The sequence below is a fragment of the Pongo pygmaeus genome, chromosome 1 (genome assembly GCF_028885625.2).
Source record: "Pongo pygmaeus isolate AG05252 chromosome 1, NHGRI_mPonPyg2-v2.0_pri, whole genome shotgun sequence".
NCBI classification, from domain to species: domain Eukaryota; kingdom Metazoa; phylum Chordata; class Mammalia; order Primates; family Hominidae; genus Pongo; species Pongo pygmaeus.
This window is the reverse complement of record NC_072373.2, coordinates 138,017,412-138,038,592: the sequence shown is the minus strand read 5'-3', so window position 1 is coordinate 138,038,592 and position 21,181 is coordinate 138,017,412. Positions and strand designations below refer to the sequence as shown.

General features: G+C 40.1%; 3 protein-coding genes across 4 annotated transcripts in view; 2 read left to right on the top strand and 1 right to left on the bottom strand.

Moving 5' to 3' along the window:
* The window catches only part of EPHX4 (epoxide hydrolase 4), a 53,338-nt gene extending 36,237 nt beyond the window's left edge, over positions 1 to 17,101 (top strand). Inside the window, exon 7 of one of the 2 annotated variants that reach the window (XM_054476425.2) lies at positions 16,962 to 17,101. In XM_054476425.2, coding sequence (XP_054332400.1) covers positions 16,962 to 17,067 — 106 coding nt within the window. In that variant the 3' untranslated portion in view covers positions 17,068 to 17,101. Of the gene's footprint in view, positions 1 to 390; positions 1,061 to 16,961 lie in introns of those variants that run through there. The other variant, XM_054476417.2, reaches the window with a different exon arrangement.
* On the bottom strand, positions 11,465 to 12,904 carry SETSIP (SET like protein). Its single transcript, XM_054476440.2, is given in 3 exon segments — positions 11,465 to 12,614; positions 12,617 to 12,677; positions 12,679 to 12,904. Coding segments are annotated over 3 exon segments (873 nt in total). The 5' UTR covers positions 12,859 to 12,904; the 3' UTR covers positions 11,465 to 11,982.
* A 532-nt stretch (positions 17,102 to 17,633) lies between the features above and the next one.
* Positions 17,634 to 21,181, top strand: part of BTBD8 (BTB domain containing 8) — a 104,383-nt gene continuing 100,835 nt past the window's right edge. Inside the window, exon 1 of the mRNA XM_054476405.2 lies at positions 17,634 to 18,099. Coding sequence (XP_054332380.1) covers positions 17,951 to 18,099 — 149 coding nt within the window. The 5' untranslated portion in view covers positions 17,634 to 17,950. The remainder of the gene's footprint in view (positions 18,100 to 21,181) is intronic.

Here is a 21,181-nt window from a genome sequence, read left to right as displayed (position 1 = left end):
TATACATTTTACTAGCCTCATCCAATTTAAATTTTATTGGACCTTTTCTTAAATAGCCTTTTAAATATTTTATAGTAAATGTTGATTACTTAATGCATTGTTTCTCAATCAGTTTTTCATTATCACTTTCCTAAGGAGCCTTTTTAGAACTTTTTTTCCCTAATCACCCCCACCCTGTGAAATTTTAATATCTGTTTATGTACTGTATGTATATCCATGCTTTATATATGCAAAGGGTAAGATTTTTTTCACCCTCCCAAGAACACAATTTTCACCCTTTTAGAGGCAAGATTGCCCACTTCAAGAATGAATGGCCTAATGGGGCACTATAGGAAAATGTCGTTTTAACTTTGACAGTGAATCTCAAGCCCATGTATTTTGTTTTTATAGCTGCCTGCCTCTCAAACATCACATGGTGACCACTCCAACACTACTACTGTGGGGAGAGAATGACGCATTCATGGAGGTTGAGATGGCTGAAGTCACAAAGATTTATGTTAAAAACTATTTCAGGCTAACTATTTTGTCAGAAGCCAGTCATTGGCTTCAGCAAGACCAACCTGACATAGTGAACAAATTGATATGGACATTTCTAAAAGAAGAAACAAGAAAAAAAGATTGACTTTTCTTTATCTTCTATGAAGGGTCTGTAATGAAATCTCTAAATAATTTTTAAAAATTATTCATCAACTTATGTTTTATTAGGAAAAAAACTGTTTTAATGTGCTTTATCATAAATAAATATCCTGACAAATGGTATTGAAAAAAATCTGAGATCATGTGAACATATAATACAATGTTGATTTTCTTCTGGTGTATTTTGCACAGACAAGCATCTGCCTTAAAATATATACACTTGTACAAAAAGGAAGTTTGGAGTAAGTGCTCCCATTTTGGTTTCTTGCTTTTTTTTACTCTGTTAACATATGGTGCCTTTTACAAATGTATATTAAAGATTAGCTGTGCCATATTATAAGGCAAACCTGCAATAATATAAATTTTCATTCTATTGTTCAAAAGTTCTTTTTACTATTTTTAACCATTAAAAAGTTATATTATCGAATCTCTTTGGATTTATAGTATATCTATTAGTTTGAAGGCAAATATAGCTAAATGAATATGCATTTTTAAAATGGGCCATATACTATTTATACTGGGAATATCGAACCATTTTTTAAAGCTGACATCTTGGCTGGGCATGGTGGCTCATGCCTGTAATCTCAGCACTGTGGGAAGCCAAGGCGGGAGAATCACTTGAGACCAGGAGTTTGAGACCAGCCTGACCAACACGGTGAAACCTCATCTCTACCAAAAATAAATAAAAAATAAAAGTGGGCAGGCATAGGGGTGCACACCTGACGTCCCAGCTGCTCATGAGGCTGAGGTAAGAAGATCGCTTGTGTCCAGGAGCTTGAGGTTGCAGTGAGCCATGATTGGGCCATTGCACTCCAGCCTGGGCAATGGAGTGAGACCCTGTTGGAACGGAAAGGGAAAGGGAGAGGGAAAGGGAAGGAAAGGATCCTTTTACCCCATTCAGTGCAACAAGAATTGAATACTACACATCTTATGTGCACTAGAATCTAAGCTCCACAGGGCAGGGATTTTTTTGTTGTTTTATTAACTGATACATACTCAAGTCTAGACTAAGGGCCTGGCATATTGTAGGCACTCAAATATTTGCTTAATGAATAAATAATATATCTGGCACAATGCTAGGCACTCGGTGGGGGAATATAAAAGAAAGATAAGGTGGTAACATAGAACTTTCCCATAAGAAGCCTTAAGGGCCGGGTGTGGTGGCTCATGCTTGTAATTCCAGCACTTTGGGAGGTTGAGGTGGGTGGATCACCTGAGGTCAAGGGTTCGAGACCAGCCTGGCCAACATGGTGAAACCTCATCTCTACCAAAAATACAAAAATTAGCCGGGGATGGTGGCAAATGCCTGTAATCCCAGCTATTTGGGAGGCTGAGGCAGGAGAATTGCTTGAACCTGGGAGGCAGAGGTTGCAGTGAGCCAAGATCACGCCACTGCATTCCAGCCTGGGCAACAAGAGCAAAAAAAAAAAAAAAAAAGACGCATACATAGAATGCAGTTAAATTAAACAAAGGTTCAAGAGTAGAAATGAACATTATAAGTAAGAGTTGAAAAGAGTTATAGAATAGAGAACAATACCAACTCAAGGGACTACTACTCATTCTTTTGGGTTGTTCTCCTTTAACATGGGAGGCAACAAGTAACACTGCCAAATCACATCACATAACAGATAAGCCCTAAATTGGTGAAAGTATTGCTTTCCTCATTAAGCATAGTTCTGATCGTGACAGAACAAAGGAGAATGTCCCTAAGAATTCTCGTTACTGTATCACAGCAACTTGTATTTACAACAAAAATCCAATTCTCTGTATAACACATTACTTCATAACAACATGCAAGGTGGGTATCACCAATTTATAAATAGTAAAAATATGATTTAACGTGTAACTTTGCCAATGCCCATAGTGTAAGTTCGGGAGCTAGGATCTGACCTAGAGCCATCTGGTGGTAAAGCTCATGATCCCACTTACAACAGATACCGTTTAGCAGACTTGTGGTATCCATGCCACTCTTCCTGTTTCAGCAGTAATCTGGTGTGTTTCAATAGATGGAAATATCTCTCAGGAACCTACAATTTGACTTTTAATTTTGGAAGGAAAAAGGAATTCAAATTAGCAATTAGTAAACATAGGAATATTCTATAGAGCATTGTCAGAGTTGCAAATGCCACAAGGTATAGAAAAAAGCCTGGTTCATACCAACTTGGTGCTTCCCTCTTGATCCCTCCAGAAGGGCAGCAACAAGGGAAAGAACAGGATGTGTTGACATAGTAAAGTAATCCTGACTTATTTTGATAAAAACCTGTTACTGACAAAGGTGATTTTAAGATTTGTTGTTGTTGCTACTTATGTCAGTTTAGGAAGCTGACAAGTTCATGTGGACTAATACTAAGAATTTATCAATCAAACGTTCCATGGACAATTCTGGCCTATGACAATGAATGTACTCTAATTTAATGGATATGGAAAAGTACTTGTAACAGATATAAAGCCTCAAGGGTGCCATCTTGAGTTAAACCTCTTAGGATAAACAGTTATTACTATCTCTGTAGAAATCTATTTGTAGGGCAAGTAAGTGAATTTGACTTACTAGCTGGCAAAGCAGCTCACAGTAGATAAAAACAGGTAATGGCACCTAAATTAAAAGTTGTAATTATTAATAATATTCATCTATTCAAATTAATATATCCCTAGTAGTATATAATATATGCCTAATTTAACATCAGAAATTGCTATGTGAAAATAATTAGGCATATGTCAAAAGCAAGATGTTTGCAAAAAAAGAAAAAAAGATTGTGCTGTTGATATGATTCAAATTCTCCTGTTACATCATTTACCATCTTTGATTTTTCTGATTTTAAAGGTAATGCAGCATTTTCTATTAACCTACAATTGCCTCTAAGAGTTCTAATTATGTGCAAACAGAAAAAGCAATTGGATGTGGGGAAGGGGTACATGTCAAAGGCTGCCCCCAAATCCAGGCTACACACAGCCTGGGTCTACTAAGTCGGTTTCATGGCTCTGCAGTCCACAGACTCTGAGTTGGAGGCGAAGGAGTCTGGGATCACGCAGGAGCTAATCAAGTCCTTGTACCCTCAGCAGACACGCATCTGTGCATGGTGCTGGACCTGCATCATCCTCGTGGGTACGAATGTCCTGCATTGCCTTCCTCTTCGTCTGGCCAGTGGCCATGCTTTCCACCTTTGGCTATCCTGCTCAAATCCTGCAACCCTGCCAAGAGTTGGAGAAAAAAAACAGGTGAAACCAGTACTCAAGCTCATGCTTCAGGTGGCTTTCTTTTTAGCTGGGTTCCTGGCTAAAGTGAAAGGGAAAAAGGCAACCCAAGACAAGGCCCCTATCTTCGTTACAGCACCACGGTCCACTTTCTTTGACTCAATCCCCTGTGTGGTGGCGGGGTTACCCTCAGTGGTCTCTGCAAGTCAAAATGTGCAGATCCCATTGGCTGGGAAATTCCTACTGTCAACACAGCTGGTGCTTGTGATCCGAGAAGACCCCAATTCCAGGAAGAATACTAAGGATGAAATCCTGAAGTGAGTGACATTTGGAAAGAAGTGGCCACAGATTCTGATTTTCCTAGAAGGTGTGTGCACCAATCGCTCCCGTCTAGTCACTTTTAAACTAGAGGCCTTCTGTCCAGGTGTTCCTGTGTAGCCAGTGCTGCTCAGGTACCCAAACACCCTGGACATGGCAATCTGGACCTGGCAGGGATTTACAGCCTTCCAGGCCTGTATGTTGACACTCAGTCAACTCTTCACCAGGGTAGAAGTTGAGTTTATGCCTGTTTATATCCCAAATGATGAAGAAAAAAAAGACCCCATCCTTTTTGCCAATACAGTACACATCAGACACGGCAAATGCTCTAGGGGTGCCTGGGACAGGGCACACTTACAAAGACTGCAGACTGATGATCTCTGCAGGTAACCTTCAACTACCCATAGAACTGGCTTGGTGGAATTTACAAAAATTAACCAGAAGTTGAAGTTAGATAGGGATAACATTCATCAGCATTTGGATGAATATGCTGCAATTGCAGTTGCCTCAAAAGGAGGGAAGACAGGAATTGAAGAATTTTCAAGTTATTTAAAACTCCCAATTTCAGAGCCCTTGAGACAACCCCCTGCCCTCTTTGGCAGGAATAATGATGGCAGCATAGACTTCAGAGAGTATATAATAGGTCTGACTGTTCTATGCAATCCTGCCAACATTGAAAAGAGTCTGCAAATGTCCTTTAAGCTTTTTGATCTTGATGCGGATGGTTTAATAACAGAACAGGAGTTCGCTGCTATACTTCAGGCAGCTTTTGGAGTGCCAGATCTTGATGTTTCCAGGCTCTTTCAGGAAATAGCTGGACAGAAATCAGTGTACATTTTATATGAGAGATTTAAGAAATTTGCCCTGAAGCATCCAGCATATCCCAAGTTATTTAATTCACTCCTAGACCTCCAGGCAGCCTATATATATTCATTACCCCAAAAAGTACAGTTTTAATCACTGTATTCAAATGTTACAAGTTAGCCCGGAAAATAGTGAAAGTATCTTCTAGATAGAAATGATGATTGAAGTAAAAATTACTCTTTGAGGAAAAACTCAATAGTTTTCACTCTAAGAGGCATAGACAATTATGATATTTAAAATATGCTTGAGGAATATTTCAGTTAGATTTAATAGTATCTATTTTTCTTCTTTCTTAAGATAGCATTTGTTTTAATGTGACCTAAATGTAGAAGAACAAGTGATCTAGTCATAAACCTTGTTCACCCAGCAGGGTTCTAGTTAGTGCCTTTATTGTATTTAATGCTAAAATAAGGCCAGAGGAACATTAAAGCCTATCACCTATCCCTCACTGTTGCAGAAAAAAATATCATATTAAGAGCTACACTTGGGCAAGCACGGTGGCTCACGCCTATAATTCCAGCACTTTGGGAGGCTGAGGTGGAAGAATCGCTTGAGACCAGGAGTTTGAGACCAGCCCGGGCAACATGGCAAAACCCCGTCTCTAAACAAAATACAAAATTAGCCTAGTGTGGTGGCGTGCGCCTGTAGTCCCAGCTACTCAGGAGGCTGAGATGGAAGGATCACTTGAGCCCGGGGGACAGATGTTGCAGTGAGCAGATATTGCACCACTATATCAGTTTGAGTGACAGAGATCCTATCTCAAAAAAAAAAAAAAAAAGAGCTATACTGACAGTAAATAAAAACATTAAATTACCATTTGCATTTCCTCCAAAAAAAGGAAAGAGCTATATAAATACCTCTTTAGTCATTTGAAAAGTAGCCTCAATTTTCTTATTTTTCTTATTTATTATTATTTTTTTTGAAGCAGAGTTTCATTCTTGTTGCCCAGGCTGGAGTGCAATGGTGCAGTCTTGTCTCACTGCATCCTCTGCCTCCCGGGTTCGAGTGATTCTCCTGCTTCAGCTTCCCAAGACACCTGGGATTACAGGCATGAGCCACCACACCTGGCTAATTTTATATTTTTAGTAGAAATGGGATTTCTCCATGTTGGTCAGGTTGGTCTCGAACTCCCAACCTCAGGTGATCCACCCTCCTCAGCCTCCCAAATTGCTGGGATTATAGGCGTGAGCCACCGTGCCTGGCCACATTTTCTTATTTTTCAAGATAAAATAAATATTAGAAAGATATAGTGCTGGGAATACATTGCAACAATTATATATGGTATGCCTGTCTGCTGCTTGCCTTTTTGAAGTATAGAAGTGATTATTTAGAATGGGAAATCACAACAGATTACAATTTCTGGAAACCTGAAAAAATATCATAAACATAGGTCATAAATATAGGAATTTTGACAAATTTCATTCTGTATGACTTTAATCAAAACACAAAAAAAGTGTTTATAATTAACATGTTCTGCATTACTGAAAATATTCTTTTTGTTCCAATAAGGCATCAATGAGAATTGAAGCCTCTACTTATTTACACATTTATTTCCAATACCTGTCGCTATGTGACATCTTCACATAGTGATGTGACATCTTCACATAGTGATGTGACCCTTGGGCCCTACCCCTTCATGTCACCATGCAGGGTGAATCAGCAAAGTGTTCCTGGAAACCATTCCTATACCCAGACAGGGAGCAACAACCTATCGAGACATAGAAGTGAATGTGAACTGATAAACATACTCCACCAGCCCTAATCACTGAATCCCCTACTTAGTTTCACTGTGACTGAATCTTAAAGATGCTTGTAGCTACTCAGTAGCACCAGATATGAGGTAACATTTGACCAAAGTTTGCCAACTTTACAAAAACATAACCAAGTAAACACATTTTTAGGGATGCTACTAGAACCCTAGAAGGGGCTTATGGAAGTGGGGCACCTAAAGCTTTAACTTTGTCAGTTTCCTGATACTTTCAGAAGGTAGAAAGAAAGAAGAGAAGAATGGGAGAAAGGTAAGGAGATGAGGAAGGAAAGGAAAAGTAAAAAAAATCAAATATTATTTTGAGATAATTTCCATGCAGTTCTGCCCTGAAAAAAAAAGGATTTGGATAAGTGATTTTTCATAATCCCCATCTGGTGCAATATTCCCATGATAATAAATGCATATATATATATATATATATATATAGAATTCAATACAATGATTTGTTTAAATGTACTGAAAATTATTCATTTAAATAAGAGCTTTCACTTACAAGTAGTTATCAAGCAATATCTTTATTCAAACAGTAGTAGTGCAACTTAAACATTTGTAGAACTCTTTTAAGGTTGTTTCTCATTAGATAGTGAGCTATACAAAAAAGCAGGGTCATTATTATACTCTCTACATTTTAACCTCAAATGTTTAGCTGGGCATGGTGGTGCATGCCCATAGTCCCAGCTACTCAGGAGGCTGAGGTGGGAGGATTGCGTTAGCTAAGGAGGCACAGGTTGCAGTGAGCTGAGATCATGCCACTGCACTCTAGCCTGGGCAACAAAGCAAGACTCTCTCAAAAAAAAAAAAAAGTTTAACATAGCTTTGTTTAAATCCTCTTTAACACTTAACACTTAAATTTTTTTTTATTTTAAAATAAATACAGATACAGAAAACGATATCAGGGAAATCTATAGCTAATAATTATTTTATATTGTAAATATCTATATTTCATATTCTAAATATAATCTGTTTTAAGATGAATACTCTTGGCTGCGTGCGGTGGCTCACGCCTGTAATCCCAGCACTTTGGGAGGCCGAGGCAGGTGGATCACAACGTCAGGATTTCAAGACCAGCCTGGCCAATATGGTGAAACCCTGTCTCTACTAAAAATACAAAAATTAGCCAGGCGTGGTGGCAGGCGCCTGTAGTCCCAGCTACTTGGGAGGCTGAGGCAGGAGAATCGCTTGAACCCAGGAGGCAGAGGTTGCAGTGAGCCGAGATTGTGCCACTGCACTCCAGCCTAGGCGACAGAGGGAGACTCCGTCTCATAAAAAAAAAAAAAAAAAAAAAAAAAAGATGAATACTCTCGCAACCAACACTCAGATTGAGAAATAAAACTTGTCCAGCCACCTTACAAGCTCTTCCATACCCCTATCATAATTACAAACTCCCTCTTCCTCTCAAAATTAAGCTCCTTTCCTGACTTGGATAGCTTCACTTCCTGTATTTCTTTACTTTTTAATCATCTAAATGTGCATATTTTGATACCGTGATGCTTAATTTTATGTGTCAACTTGGCTAGGCCATGGTACCAGATATTTGGTCACAGATTACTCAAGATGTTTCTGTGAGAGATTGTTTATATGAGATTAACATTTAAATCAGTAGACTGTGAGTAAAGCTGATTGCCCTTCATAATGTAGGTAGGCCTCATCCAATCTGTTAAGGCCTTAATAGAAAAAGACTGACCTACCCTGAAGAGGGGGGAATTCTGCCAGCAAACTGCCTGTAGACTTAATGTGCAATTCTTCCGTGGGTCTACAGCCTGCAGGCCTACCTGCAGATTTGGGGGTTGCCAATCCTTTACAATTGTGTGAGCCGGTTCCTTAAATCCTGCCCCCTACCCCATACACACACACACACACACACACACACACACAGAGTTCTCCAGAGAAACAGAACCAATTGGGCATATATATATAGATATATATATATACACATATATACGTATATATGTGTATATATACGTATATATATACGTATATATGTGTATATATATACGTATACATATATATACGTATATATAGTATACGTATATATACGTATCTATATACATATAGATACGTATACGTATATATATACACACACATATATATCTCTCTCTCCAGAGAAACAGAAAACTCTAATAATAGATGCTATTCCTAGACCCCATAGTTTATTCATGCGCGTTTTTGACATTGGATGTTTTTTCTCCCTACATTGTAGCCCATGAAAGATATTTTTTAGGCCTTTTGAAATCTATAGATTTCCCTTCCATCCCTTATTTTGCTTATACTTTTTCTATTGCAGAACCTAGGCTGTTTGATCTGTGGAATTTCCCATAGTCTGCATTTTGCCAACTGCATATTTATGGTACAAATCAGCATATCCTTCTGCCCTTTGTATTTTCTGCTGATTGGAATCCAGAGGCTTGATCAAATTCAGGTTTGATTCATTTGGCAAGATCATACATGTAGTGTGTTTTTCATCAGAAAGCATATATTGCCTGGTTTTCTTTTTGTGATTTTTGCAGGTATTGCTGCTCATCACTTAAATCATTGAGGGTTGTAATATGGTGCTATTCTGATTCTGTAATCGCTTTTCTTTTTCGAAATGGCTTTTCCAAATGGCTGCCTATTCTTGAATATGATGGCAGGAAGAAATCAAAATCACAACTTCCCCGTACATGAAGACCTTCAGTGGTCATCATCACTATCACCTTTGTAAACCCTCCACATCCACTGGAGCTAGTAAAACTTAACTGCTAGGAGGAAACAAATACTAATAGCAAAATGACATTGCCTATTTGAATTGAAGACAATGTGGGGGGAAAGGTAAAACTCTAAAGAATAACCTTCAAAACTACTTTGTGATGACAAGTCATAAGCTAATAATGCACACCATAGCAGAATTTTACATGGATCATCTCATTTAGTCTTTCTAACCACCACATGAGATACCCTTATCCCCATTATAGGGAAACTGAGGCTTGGAGAGCTTCATGGATCAGCACAATAGACTAAAGCTCAGTAGACTTAGACTATTAGACCAGTAGGCTAGGTCACACAACTAATAAACAACTTAAATTGGATTCAATATCATGATTCTAAAGTCTATGCTTTTAACCATTCCATACATGCAGGGAAGAGTCCAGAAACAGTATAAGTGAGGTTTGTGCAGAATTCCCATCTTTATCAGTTCTTTGTGTTGCTGTTAGCACTGAGAGGACATTGACAGATTAACAGTTGACCAATACTAAGGCAAAAAATTACTGCACCCTCACCCTTGGGCACAGAACATTCAGCAATTTATTTTTTATTTTTTGAGACAGGATCTTGCTCTGTCACCCAGGCTGGTTTGCAGCAGTGTGATCTCAGCTCACTGCAACTTCCACCTCCTGGGCTCAAGTGATCCTCCTGCCTCACCCTTCTGAGTAGCCAGGACCACACGTGTGCGCCACAACCCAGGGCTAATCTTTCTTATTTTTGATGAAGACGGGGTTTTGCCATGTTGCCCAGGCTGGTCTCAAACTCCTGGACTCAAGTGATCCACCTACCTCAGTCTCCCAAAGAGTTGGAATTACAGGCATGAGGCACTGCACCCAGCCAGTAAAAATTTTTTTTAAAGCAATGTATATAAAGCCTCTCTATTTAAAACTGTGATATTGGCACATGAATAGATGGCCTGAACAATGTGATAGACTAGAAAGTCCAGAAATAGAACTAAGGGACAAAACAATTCAGCATATGAAAAAAGTGGCATCTAAAATGAGAAGGGGAAAAGTTGACTTTTAATAAACGGTATTGGGATAACTAGATAACCACTTGGAAAAAAATAAAATATACAATTGGATCTTTTCTTCATACCATGTAACAAGATAAATTCAAAATGAATTAAATAGCTAAGTATAAAAAGTGAAATCACACATTATTAGGGGAAAGCGTATGAATTCTTTTACAATCTGGAAGTTAGGATAATCTTTCCACCTATGACTCAAAGTCCAGAAAAAATGAACAAAAAGAAAGAATAAATTTGACTACATTAAAACAAAAACACCAGGGGGAAAAAAAAACCACTAAAAGCCAAGCCAAGTCAGAAGACAAATGACAAATGGGAAAAATATATTTGCAAATTATATCACAGACAACACTAATATCTCCAACATCCAAAAATAGAGAAAAGACCAAAAGCAAAATGGGCAAAGGATATGAATAATTATTCAAAGAAGAAATTAAAATGGTAGCTGAGTAAAATGTAGTGGAATTGCCATCATAAAAAGAAATAACAAAGCCCTGCATTCGTATGGCATAACCTCTAGGATATACTGTTTTGTGTGTGTGTGTGTGTGTGTGTGCGCGCGCGTGTGTGTACACATTTACTTTTATTGTAACAAAGCAACTTGTACACTTTTAATGTTTAAAACTGAGCATCATCTTTCCAGTGAAACAAAAAGAAAATTTAAAAATAAACAGGAACAAAATTACAATAGAGAATGTCAATTCCAAATAAGATCCTACAGGTTCTGCTGATTCTCCCATTGAGTGGCAGGGCTCAAGTCATCATTAGGAGAGAATTTATTTTAAAAGTGTCATCTTAAACTGCAAGGATGTCTGTCAAATATCACAATTAAACATGCCAAAGGAGAAGCCATGTTGTCAAAATGCCCACTTAACCCACCCAAACATCTCAAATCCACCCTTTGCTGACCTTTTATAACCCCATTTTTTAAAGTTTTTTTTTTCTTTTTTTAAACAAGAGAAAGTAGACAGATACGTGTTGGTAAATGCTAACTGTCCATATTGTCCCTTTGACCTACATAGAGACACAGTGTACTCTCTGAGCCCAATATACAGAGAAAGGAGGAAAAAAGCTAGAATTCTATGCACTAGTACACAGGGGCCTAGCATCCTCCAGCTTCCAGCAGAGCGAAGGGAGCAGGTTTTTCTTTTTTCCCACAGAGCTCAGTGGTGTTGATTCCATACAGTTTTTTGTTCAGACAGGAAGGGATAAAAATGAACTTCGAACAGAAAGGGGTAGAGACTCTTTTCCCATTGTATTCTGCTCAAGGTATTTCCCCCCAAATAAGTTGAGAACCATGGAGTAGAGAAAAGAGAGCTCAAGAACAGGGTGACTGAGCACAAGAGGAAAAAAAAAAAAAAAAAGACTGCAACTTGCTCCCAGGGCTGGAGAAAATTTTAAAAAAGGAAGGTTGGAGTCCATCAGTGTTCTATTAGTCATCTTCTCCTTCATCCTCCTCTCCTTCCTCCCTTTCATCATCATCTTCGTCACCTTCATCCTCATCCCCTTCATCAATATCTTCTAATTCTTCCTCCCCTTCATCATCATCATCATCATCATCATCACCATCTCCTCCTTCTCCTTCTTTATCATCCATATCAGGAATCAAGTAATACTGTAATGGGTTTGGCCAAATATCATCTTTGATGACCTCTTCTAACTCATCAGCACCTGCATCAGAATAATCAGTAAACCAGGTAAAGAAGCTCTCTGGTTCCTCATGCTGCCTCTTCCTGCTGGCTTTATTCTGCGTTTGACTTGAACATTTCATCAAATCCTTTCCAGATTTCCATTTAATTTCGGTGGACTTTGAAGATGGATCACCACTCTCATTCAGATGAAATTCTTTGGAGAAAACTTTATTTTCAAAGTAAGGATTTTCATCAAAATAAAAATTTATTCTGTAACTTGATTTAATATCTTCAAATTCTGTCACTTCAACTTTGGTCAAATAATGCAGTGCCTCTTCGTCCTCCTCCCCAAGCAGTGCAGACACTTGTAGATGGTTGACAAATGTTGTTACCCCAAAATTTGGGATTTTGGCGATCAATTCTGACCTCTTCTGAAAAATGGTTGGCGGAGTTTGTTATATTTCTGTTCTACTTTCAAAATCTCCTCACTGTCTTTTTTCATTAAGTCTGTCTATTTCATTTTGTACTTCATCAATGTGTTCAATTGCTTCTTGCTGTTCTTTTTCTCCCTTCTTCGGCAAGACTGCAGAGGCCGATGTCTCCTCCAGTCCCAGAGCAGGAGGTGGTCTTGGTTTCTTCTTTTGAAGTGGGAGTGGAGACTGGCGTTTAGGGGCCATGCTGTTAGGGAAGTCCAAGAACCAGACCACAAGTCTCCTCGCTTGTCTGGAAGCAGGCAGAACACTCTAGGATGTACTGTTAAATGAGGAAGAACAAGATGCAGAATACTAAATATAGTATGCATGTTACCTTATGTTTAAGAAGGGGTGATCTGAGTACATGAAATATATGGAATACACACATATACATAAACACATTCATTCTTTTTTCCAAGGTAATAAAGGAATTTACCTACTTTATTTCTAGTAGTATGTAGTTTCACTTTTTATATTTAGCTGTCTTATCCATTAAATTTTTATATATAGTTCTTTTTTCTTTTTTTTTTGAGATGCAGTTTCGCTCTTGTCACCCAGGCTAGAGTGCAGTAGCTTGATAATCGGCTCACTGCGACCTCCACCTCCCAGGTTCAAGCAATTCTCCTGCCTCAGCCTCGTGAGTAGCTGGGATTACAGGCCTGCACCACCACGCCCAGCTAATTTTGTATTTTCATTAGAGACAGGGTTTCACCATGTTGGCCAGGCAGGTCTCGAACTCCGAACCTCAGGTGATCTGCCCACCTCGGCCTCCCAAAGTGCTGGGATTACAGGTGTGAACTACCACGGTCAGCGCATTTTTATATATAGTTCTTAAAAACAAAAAACAAAAACAAACAAACAAAAAAACACCACTCAGCTGGGCATGGTGGCACGTGCCTATAGTTCCAACTACTCAGGAGGTTGAGGCAGGAAGATCACTTGAGCCCAGGAGTTCAAAGTCAGCCTGGAAAACATAACAAGCTCTCTTGCTCTCTCTGAAAAGCTTTTTGCTTTTTTTTTTTAATTTATTGAGATGGAGTCTCCCTCTGTTGCCCAGACTCAAGTGCAGTGGCGCCATCTCGGCTCACTGCAAACTCTGCCTCCCGGGTTCAAGCGATTCTCCTGCCTCAACCTCGAGTAGCTGGGATTTGAAATTTTTCATATTAAAACTTCCATTTTTTATTTTGAAACAGGGTCTCACTCTGTCACTCAGGCTGAAGTGCAGTGGCACGATCACGGCTCACTGCAGCCTCTAACCCCTGGTTTAGGCGATCCTTCCACCTCAGCCTCCTGAGTAGCGAGGACTACAGGCATGTGCCACCACACCTGGCTTTAATTTTATTTATTTATTTATTTATTTATTTATTTAGTAAGTAAGTAGAGACGAGGCCTTGCTATGCTGCCTAGGCTGTTCTTGAACTCCTGGGCTCAAGCAATCCTCCCACCTCAGACTCCCAAAATGTTGGGATTACTGGTGTGAGCCACGAAGCTCAACCTAAACATTTTTAAAGAGGGAGAAATAATGCATCAAAAATGGGTTTGCTTTCATGAGATTAGAGTTCTTGAAAGAAGTTTTTCCTTCCAAGGCAATTTTACCTAAATTTACTTTTCTCACATTAAGATCACAGTTAAAGACGACCTTAAACCAAATTAGGAGTTTAGCCATGTTTACCTTCCCAGCTCCCACCGCTAGTTCCTTAAACTCTCTTTTCCTCCTGATCAAAAATTCTTTCAGGAAGAACATCTGAAAACTTCACTCACATTAAGGGATAAATGACTATAGAGATAAATTAAAATAAAAATAATGCTTTAAGTTAAATTATCTAATGGTAGAATGTGAAGCATCGATGACAAGATTTTTTTTTTTTTTTTTTTTTGAGACAGTCTTGTTCTATTGCCCAGACTAAGTAGTGCAGTGCTGCGATGTGATCATAACTTACTGCAGCCTCGAACTCCTGGCTTCAAGCAATCCTCCCACCTCAACCTCCCAGTGTTGGAATTACAGGTGTGAGCTACCACGCCCAGCCATGTTTTGTTTTTTAAGGGAGTATTTACTTATTCTTTAATCATTTCACATAGCCGCCTAAGCTACCTTAAGTTTTTTTATTTTTCTATATATATTTCTTGAGACGGAGTCTTGCTCTATCACCCAGGCTGAAGTGCAGTAGCACGATCTCGGCTCATTGCAAACTCTGCAGTGAAATGATAAGTGATTCTCCTGCCCCAGCCTCCCAAGTAGCTGGGACCACAGGCATGCACCACCATACCTGGCTAATTTTGGTATTTTTAGTAGAACCCGGGTTTCGCCATGTTGGCCAGGCTGGTCTCGAACTCCTGACCTCAGGTGATCTGCCCGACTCGGCCTTCCAGTATGCTGGGATTACAGGCATGAGCCACCAAACCCAGCCTAACTTAAGTTGTTTTAAGATAAAACATGAACCAGAAATCATTCTGTCACCCATTTCCAACCAGAGAGTAGCCTAGTTGTTACTTTATCAGGTGATAAAGAGGCCTGGTAGAAATCTGGCAGGGCTTTGAAGGGAGTCTGGTGCTAGACTACCTGGGTGGTTTTTTGATTTTTTTTTTTTTAACCTGTGGATATTTAAGGTATACAACATGATGTTTTGACATACGTAGTGAAATGATTTAGTCAAGCACATATCATCATCACACAGTTACTGTTTTCCCTCTCACCACATATAGTTACTTTTTTGTGGTATGAGCACCTAAAATCTACTCGCTTAGCAAATTTCTAGTACACAACAAATATTATTACCTATAGTTCTCATGCTGTACATTAGATCTCTATACTTACTCATCCTACGTAAATGCAACTTTGTACCCTTTGACCTACATCTCCCCCAACCACCTTTCTACTGTTTATGTACTTTTTAAAAGATCCTACATATGAGAGTATGCAGTATTTACCTTTTTTTTTTTTTTTGAGACAGAGTCTGGCTCTGTCGCCCAGGCTGGAGTGCAGTGGCAATCTCGGCTCACTGCAAGCTCTGCCTCCGGGGTTCACACCATTCTCCTGCCTCAGCTTCCTGAGTAGCTGGGATTACAGGTGCCCACCACCATGCATAGCTAATTTTTTTTTTTGTATTTTTAGGAGAGACGGTTTCACTGTGTTAGCCAGGATGGTCTCGATCTCCTGACCTCATGATCCGCCCACCTTGGCCTCCTAAAGTGCTGGGATTACAGGCGTGAGGCAGTATTTGTCTTTCTGTGCCTGGCTAATTTTACTTAACGTCCTCCAGCTTCATCCATGTTGTCACAAATGGCAGGATCTTCTAAGAATGAATAATATTCCATTGTCTATATACAACATTATCCATTAATCTATCCTAGGGACAGTTAGGTTGTTTCCATATCTTAGCTATTGTGAATAATGCTGCAACAAACATGAAAGTGCAGATATCTCTATGAGGTGCTAATTTCATTTCCTTTGGGTATATACCTGAAGAAGGTTTGCTGGGTCATGTCATAGTTCTATTTTTAATTTTTTGAGGAACCTCCATACTGTTTTCCATAATGGCTGCACCAATTTACATTCCTACCAAGAGTATATGTAAATTGACTAAATTTGCCAGTCAAAAGATAAATACTGCCTGGGTTATAATACACCATTAGATGGTGTAACACACCATATATTATAGTGTGATATATGACATTGTGTGACCTTGGCCAAGTTTACCTATCCTTTGTATGCCTCAGCTTCCTCATCTGTAAATTAGGTCTGAAAACAGTACCTAGCTAAATGGTTGTTGTAAGGATTAACTGAGTTAAAACACACAGAGCAAATAGAGTAGCGTTTACCACGTAATAAGGATTCAAATATAAGCTACTATTATGTTATCTTTGACACTCCTCTTTTCTACAGGAATAATTAAGAATCAATTATCCATCCAAGCATTTGGGAATTAATTTTAAAAAATCAATTATCCAATTATAATTTTCAGAATTAAGATGTCTGAGTATTTGGGAAGGGGCATTATCTGAAGAAATGGTTACCTCTTGGCCAATCTTATGGTACAAATACAAAGTCCATATATTCCCCTCCCCCACTCCTTTTTTTTTTTTTTTTTTTTTTTTTTTTTTGGTAGAGACAGGGTCTCCTTATGTTGCCCAGGCTGGTCTCTAATTCCTGGGCTCAAGTGATCCTCCCACATTGGCCTCCCAAACTGCTGGGATTACAGGTGTGAGCCACCGCAACCTGGCCAATGTATTTTCCAAGCAATTACTATTCTTCACCTTGTGTGTAGAGTTTGTGAATTAAACAGATTTTTTTTTTTTTTTTGAGACAGGGTCTTGCTGTGCTGTTCAGGCTGGAGTGCAGTGGTGCAATCATTGCTCACTGCAGCCTCGACCTCTCGGGCTCAAGCCATCATTCCGCCTCTGCTTCCCAAGTAGATGGGACTTCCTGGCCCGAAGCGGAACTACTGAGTTTTCTTCTTTTGGAGGCAGTAATCAAATAAAAAATAACAAAACCTTAAATGATAATCACGTTTGCTACTTTATTTGGGACAAAAGAGAATTCTATATTTCATCCATCCATCACTTCACTGCTCAAAGACTTTGCCCCTTACCTATTTCTCCCTTCTTGGTCATAAATGATAGGGCTTGTATGAGCCACTCCTTCGATAAGAAGGGGATGGGGCCGTCTAGATGCTGTAAGTATCTCTTATATTGAACTCAGAATTGTTCTGACTGGCAGTTTATGAAGTTCTTCCCCTACCCCTCCCATCGCCAATTTTTCTTGCCCCAAACATTTATACCTCAGGGTTAAGAAGCCAGGTAAGTGAGGGGGTGTGACTCGCCCAGACTTCCGTTGGAAAAAAGTGTAGACCTGTCAGAAAGACACAGCATACAAAGGCTGCATGTGCTGATTTGAACTCGAGCCTCAGTAAAACATTGAAATGAATGAGCACCAACCGGAAGGGAAAGAAAAGGGGAGGGGATAAGGAGCCTGAGGATTGGTTTGCCCCGCGGGACGGTCCGCGCCGGAGCCATGGGAGGCGGGGTGCCCGCCGGCAGAAGTAAACAGAGCGAGTACGCCTGCGCACGCTCTTCCTGGGTCACGAGCCGGCTCGGTTCTGGGCCTCTGAGGCTCCCCACCGCGGTCGGGCTGCTCTGGGAGACTGTCTACAAACCGACGAGAGGCGTCAACCTTTTACCCTAGGGGGCGGATTTGGGTAGGAGCCGAGCGTTCGGTCGGAAACGCCCCCTTCTTCCTCCTGGGCGGGGCAAGTGAGGCCAAGTACTGGGCCTCCAGGGCGTCGTACCTCTGTGAGACATGGCTCGCTGTGGGGAAGGCAGTGCGGCCCCCATGGTACTTCTGGGGTCCGCTGGAGTTTGCAGTAAGGGGTTGCAAAGGAAGGGGCCGTGTGAGCGGCGCCGGCTGAAGGCGACGGTGTCGGAGCAGCTCAGCCAGGATTTGCTCAGGTAGGAGGAGGCGGGAACTCTGGCTGCTTCAGTTCCTAAATCGCCCACCTCCGCCCCAGAAGCTGTGGCTTCTTTCGGCTCTGCCTCCCCCTCCCTCAGCACTTGGTTCTCCTCGCCTCAGGCGACTGCGGGTCGTTAGCCAGTCTCCCCACTATTCCGAAAAGTGGCTTCGCTCGCCCTGAATAAACAATCCCGAGCACCTCGACACCATGTACCAGATTCAAAAGGAAAACAAAAAAAGCTTAGTTGTGTGCAGCACCAGTTTGCTAGAAATATCTCAACACAGGCACGCTTAGTTGTTTCAAATCACTAAGGTCGGGTGGATCCAGGTCCTGAAACTTACACAGTTTTTAAAATAAGCTTATACTATTTTAAGAAAAATAATAAAATTAGGAAAACGATTATTTGAAACGAGGAAAGAACAATACTATAGTCTTGGAGGTCTCTTCTGAGGTTTCTTTAAACAATTTACCAGAAATGCTTCCTGATTTCGACCTGGCTTCCTATCTTCACCCAGAGCTCTCTGTAGCTCCCAGCAACTCTGAGCTCCTGTGAGGACCAAAGCAAATGGAGGGTCGTCCTGACATTTAACCTTTGTAAGCCTCATGGATATCCATCTGGGGTTATTGGGAATCCAGCTAAAGTAATTTCAGCTTACAAAGAAAATGAAGCTTAGAAATATGACCTAATTTACATTTCCAGCAAGACATTGATTCTTAAACTTCAGTGTGCTTCACTGAAATTTTCCATTTCTAACAAGGCCCCAGGTGATGCTAATGCTGCTGGCTAGGGTGACTATGAGAACCACTGAGGTAAACATGATTACTAATAATTAAAAGTTGTGCAGCATTCTACTTTTTTTTTTTTTTTTTTTGAGACGGAGTCTCGCTCTGTTGCCCAGGCTGGAATGCAGTGGCGCGATCTTAGCTCACTGCAAGCTCCATCTCCCAGGTTCAAGCCATTCTTCTGCCTCAACCTCCCGAGTAGCTAGGATTACAGGCACGCGCCACCACGCCCGGCTAATTTTTGTATTTTTAGTAGAGACGGGGTTTCATCATGTTGGCCAGGCTAGTCACGAACTCCTGACCACAAGTGATCCGCCCGCCTCGGCCTCCCAAAATGCTGGGATTACAGGTGTGAGCCACCGCGCCCAGCCAGGATTCTACAGTTTAAAGTGCTTTCTGTCAAAAACTCACCATACTTAAGGCTCCGATAGCTGTAAACAGAATTTATCAAAGTAAAAAAAAATCCCTTTAATTTGGGACTATCTACTGGGGAAGCTACTTTGTCTCTACCAGGGAGGGACTGAAGAAAAAGATGGAAAAAATAATACTAAAGTTGTTAACGTTTCTAGGGTAACACATCTAACTTATATGAAGAAAATGAGGTTAAAGTATTGCTAGTGAACAGTTTATCCTCATCTTAGTTACAACTGAGGTTAGGACTCAGAACTCTCAAATTCTTATTATAAACAAAGAAAAATAGATGAGCAAGGTTTTTTTTTTTTTGAACAAAACAAAACAAAATGCTCACCCAACCACCTTAAATGCTATACTAAATTAATTTTCTCCAAGCATAGCAATATCATTTATTTATTCTACAAATACTAATGAAGTATCTAGCACCGACCACGTACCTAGCCCGGTACTAGGTCTTAAGTAATAAAGGTTAATAAAACATTGCTTTGTTGTTTGTCTTTACACTCTAGTGAGAGAGGTAATGGCTAAATAAAAGTGTTAGTTGTGGTGGGGTGAGTTGGGAAGACTTTATAGGGTGACATTTGATTGAGCTCTTAGGGATTGGTTAAGAATTGATTAGGTAAAGATTGGGAAGGGAGAGGTAGAGGATATCTAAACAAGGGGAATAACTTCTGTGGAAGCACGGAAATTTGAAAGAGCTTGATTGATTTTGAGAAAGCAAGTCGTATTAGACTCTGCCAAATAGTAAGGAACAGAGACACTCCTAGGTTACCTGACGTGACAAGATATGTAGAGAAGTGAGGAAAAGTGGGAGACAGTTTTAGCCGTCAAAAAGCCAGCTCCAATGTAGAACTGGAAAGTCGTTTGGGATATGGTAACAGTCATACAATAAGACCACATTGACAAATGGACTGTTATTCAGGGCAGTTGTAAAAAAAAAAACAAAACTAATACTTATTGCCATCCTACTATTTGCTATACAGTGGGCTTACATGAAATGTTTTACTTACTTCTCTCATGAATCCTGTGAGGTAAGTCTTGTTAATCTCATTTAACACAAGAGGAAACTGAATGTTAAAAAAGAAATGATGGTGGCGCCTGTAGTCCCAGCTACTTGGGAGGCTAAGGCAGGAGAATTGTTTGAACCTGGGAGGTGGAGATTGCAGTGAGCTGAGATCAAGCCACTGCCCTCCAGTCTGGGTGTCAGAGCAAGACTCTGTCTCAAAAAAAAAAAAAAAAAAAGTGATGGAGTCAGAATAAGAACCTTTGCAATCTGGCTCCAGAGACTTTCAAATGACTTGTCCAGGGTCACATAACCAGAATATGAACCCAAGCAGTCTGCCTCCTCTACAGTAAACTGATCTTCCAGTTAACTTTGTACCTTCATCTCCTCTTCTGTCCTTACCCATTTCTTTTTCTACCATAGATTTGCTTAAGAATGCTCTTCAGTGCCATCAGTTGGTTCATGTTTATTATAGAACATCTTTGCTCAAGTTCTCCTGCTTGACTACTCCATTGGCCAGTGGCTAACCTTGGTTCAGCCCATTGTCCATTCAGATGTGATTAGGATGTAGGGGCATGTGGTACAAACCAGGGCCACATATAAGTAATAAATAAATTTGGTAGCTTTATTTGGAAGGAGATTGTATGGCAGGCAATCAAAGTGACAGTAGGTAAGGGTGAATGGGTAGACTAAGACTAGATCACAGGGGCTTTCTTTCTCCAGTGAAATGTTTGTGATGTATTCTAGAAGCAGTGGAGAACCATCAGTGTTTTTAAAATAGGGAATTAACACATTTGAATCTGGAATATAAGGAAAGGGAAATTGGAAACAAGGAGACCAGCTGGGAGATATTATAATAGTCCAGGGATACACAATGGCA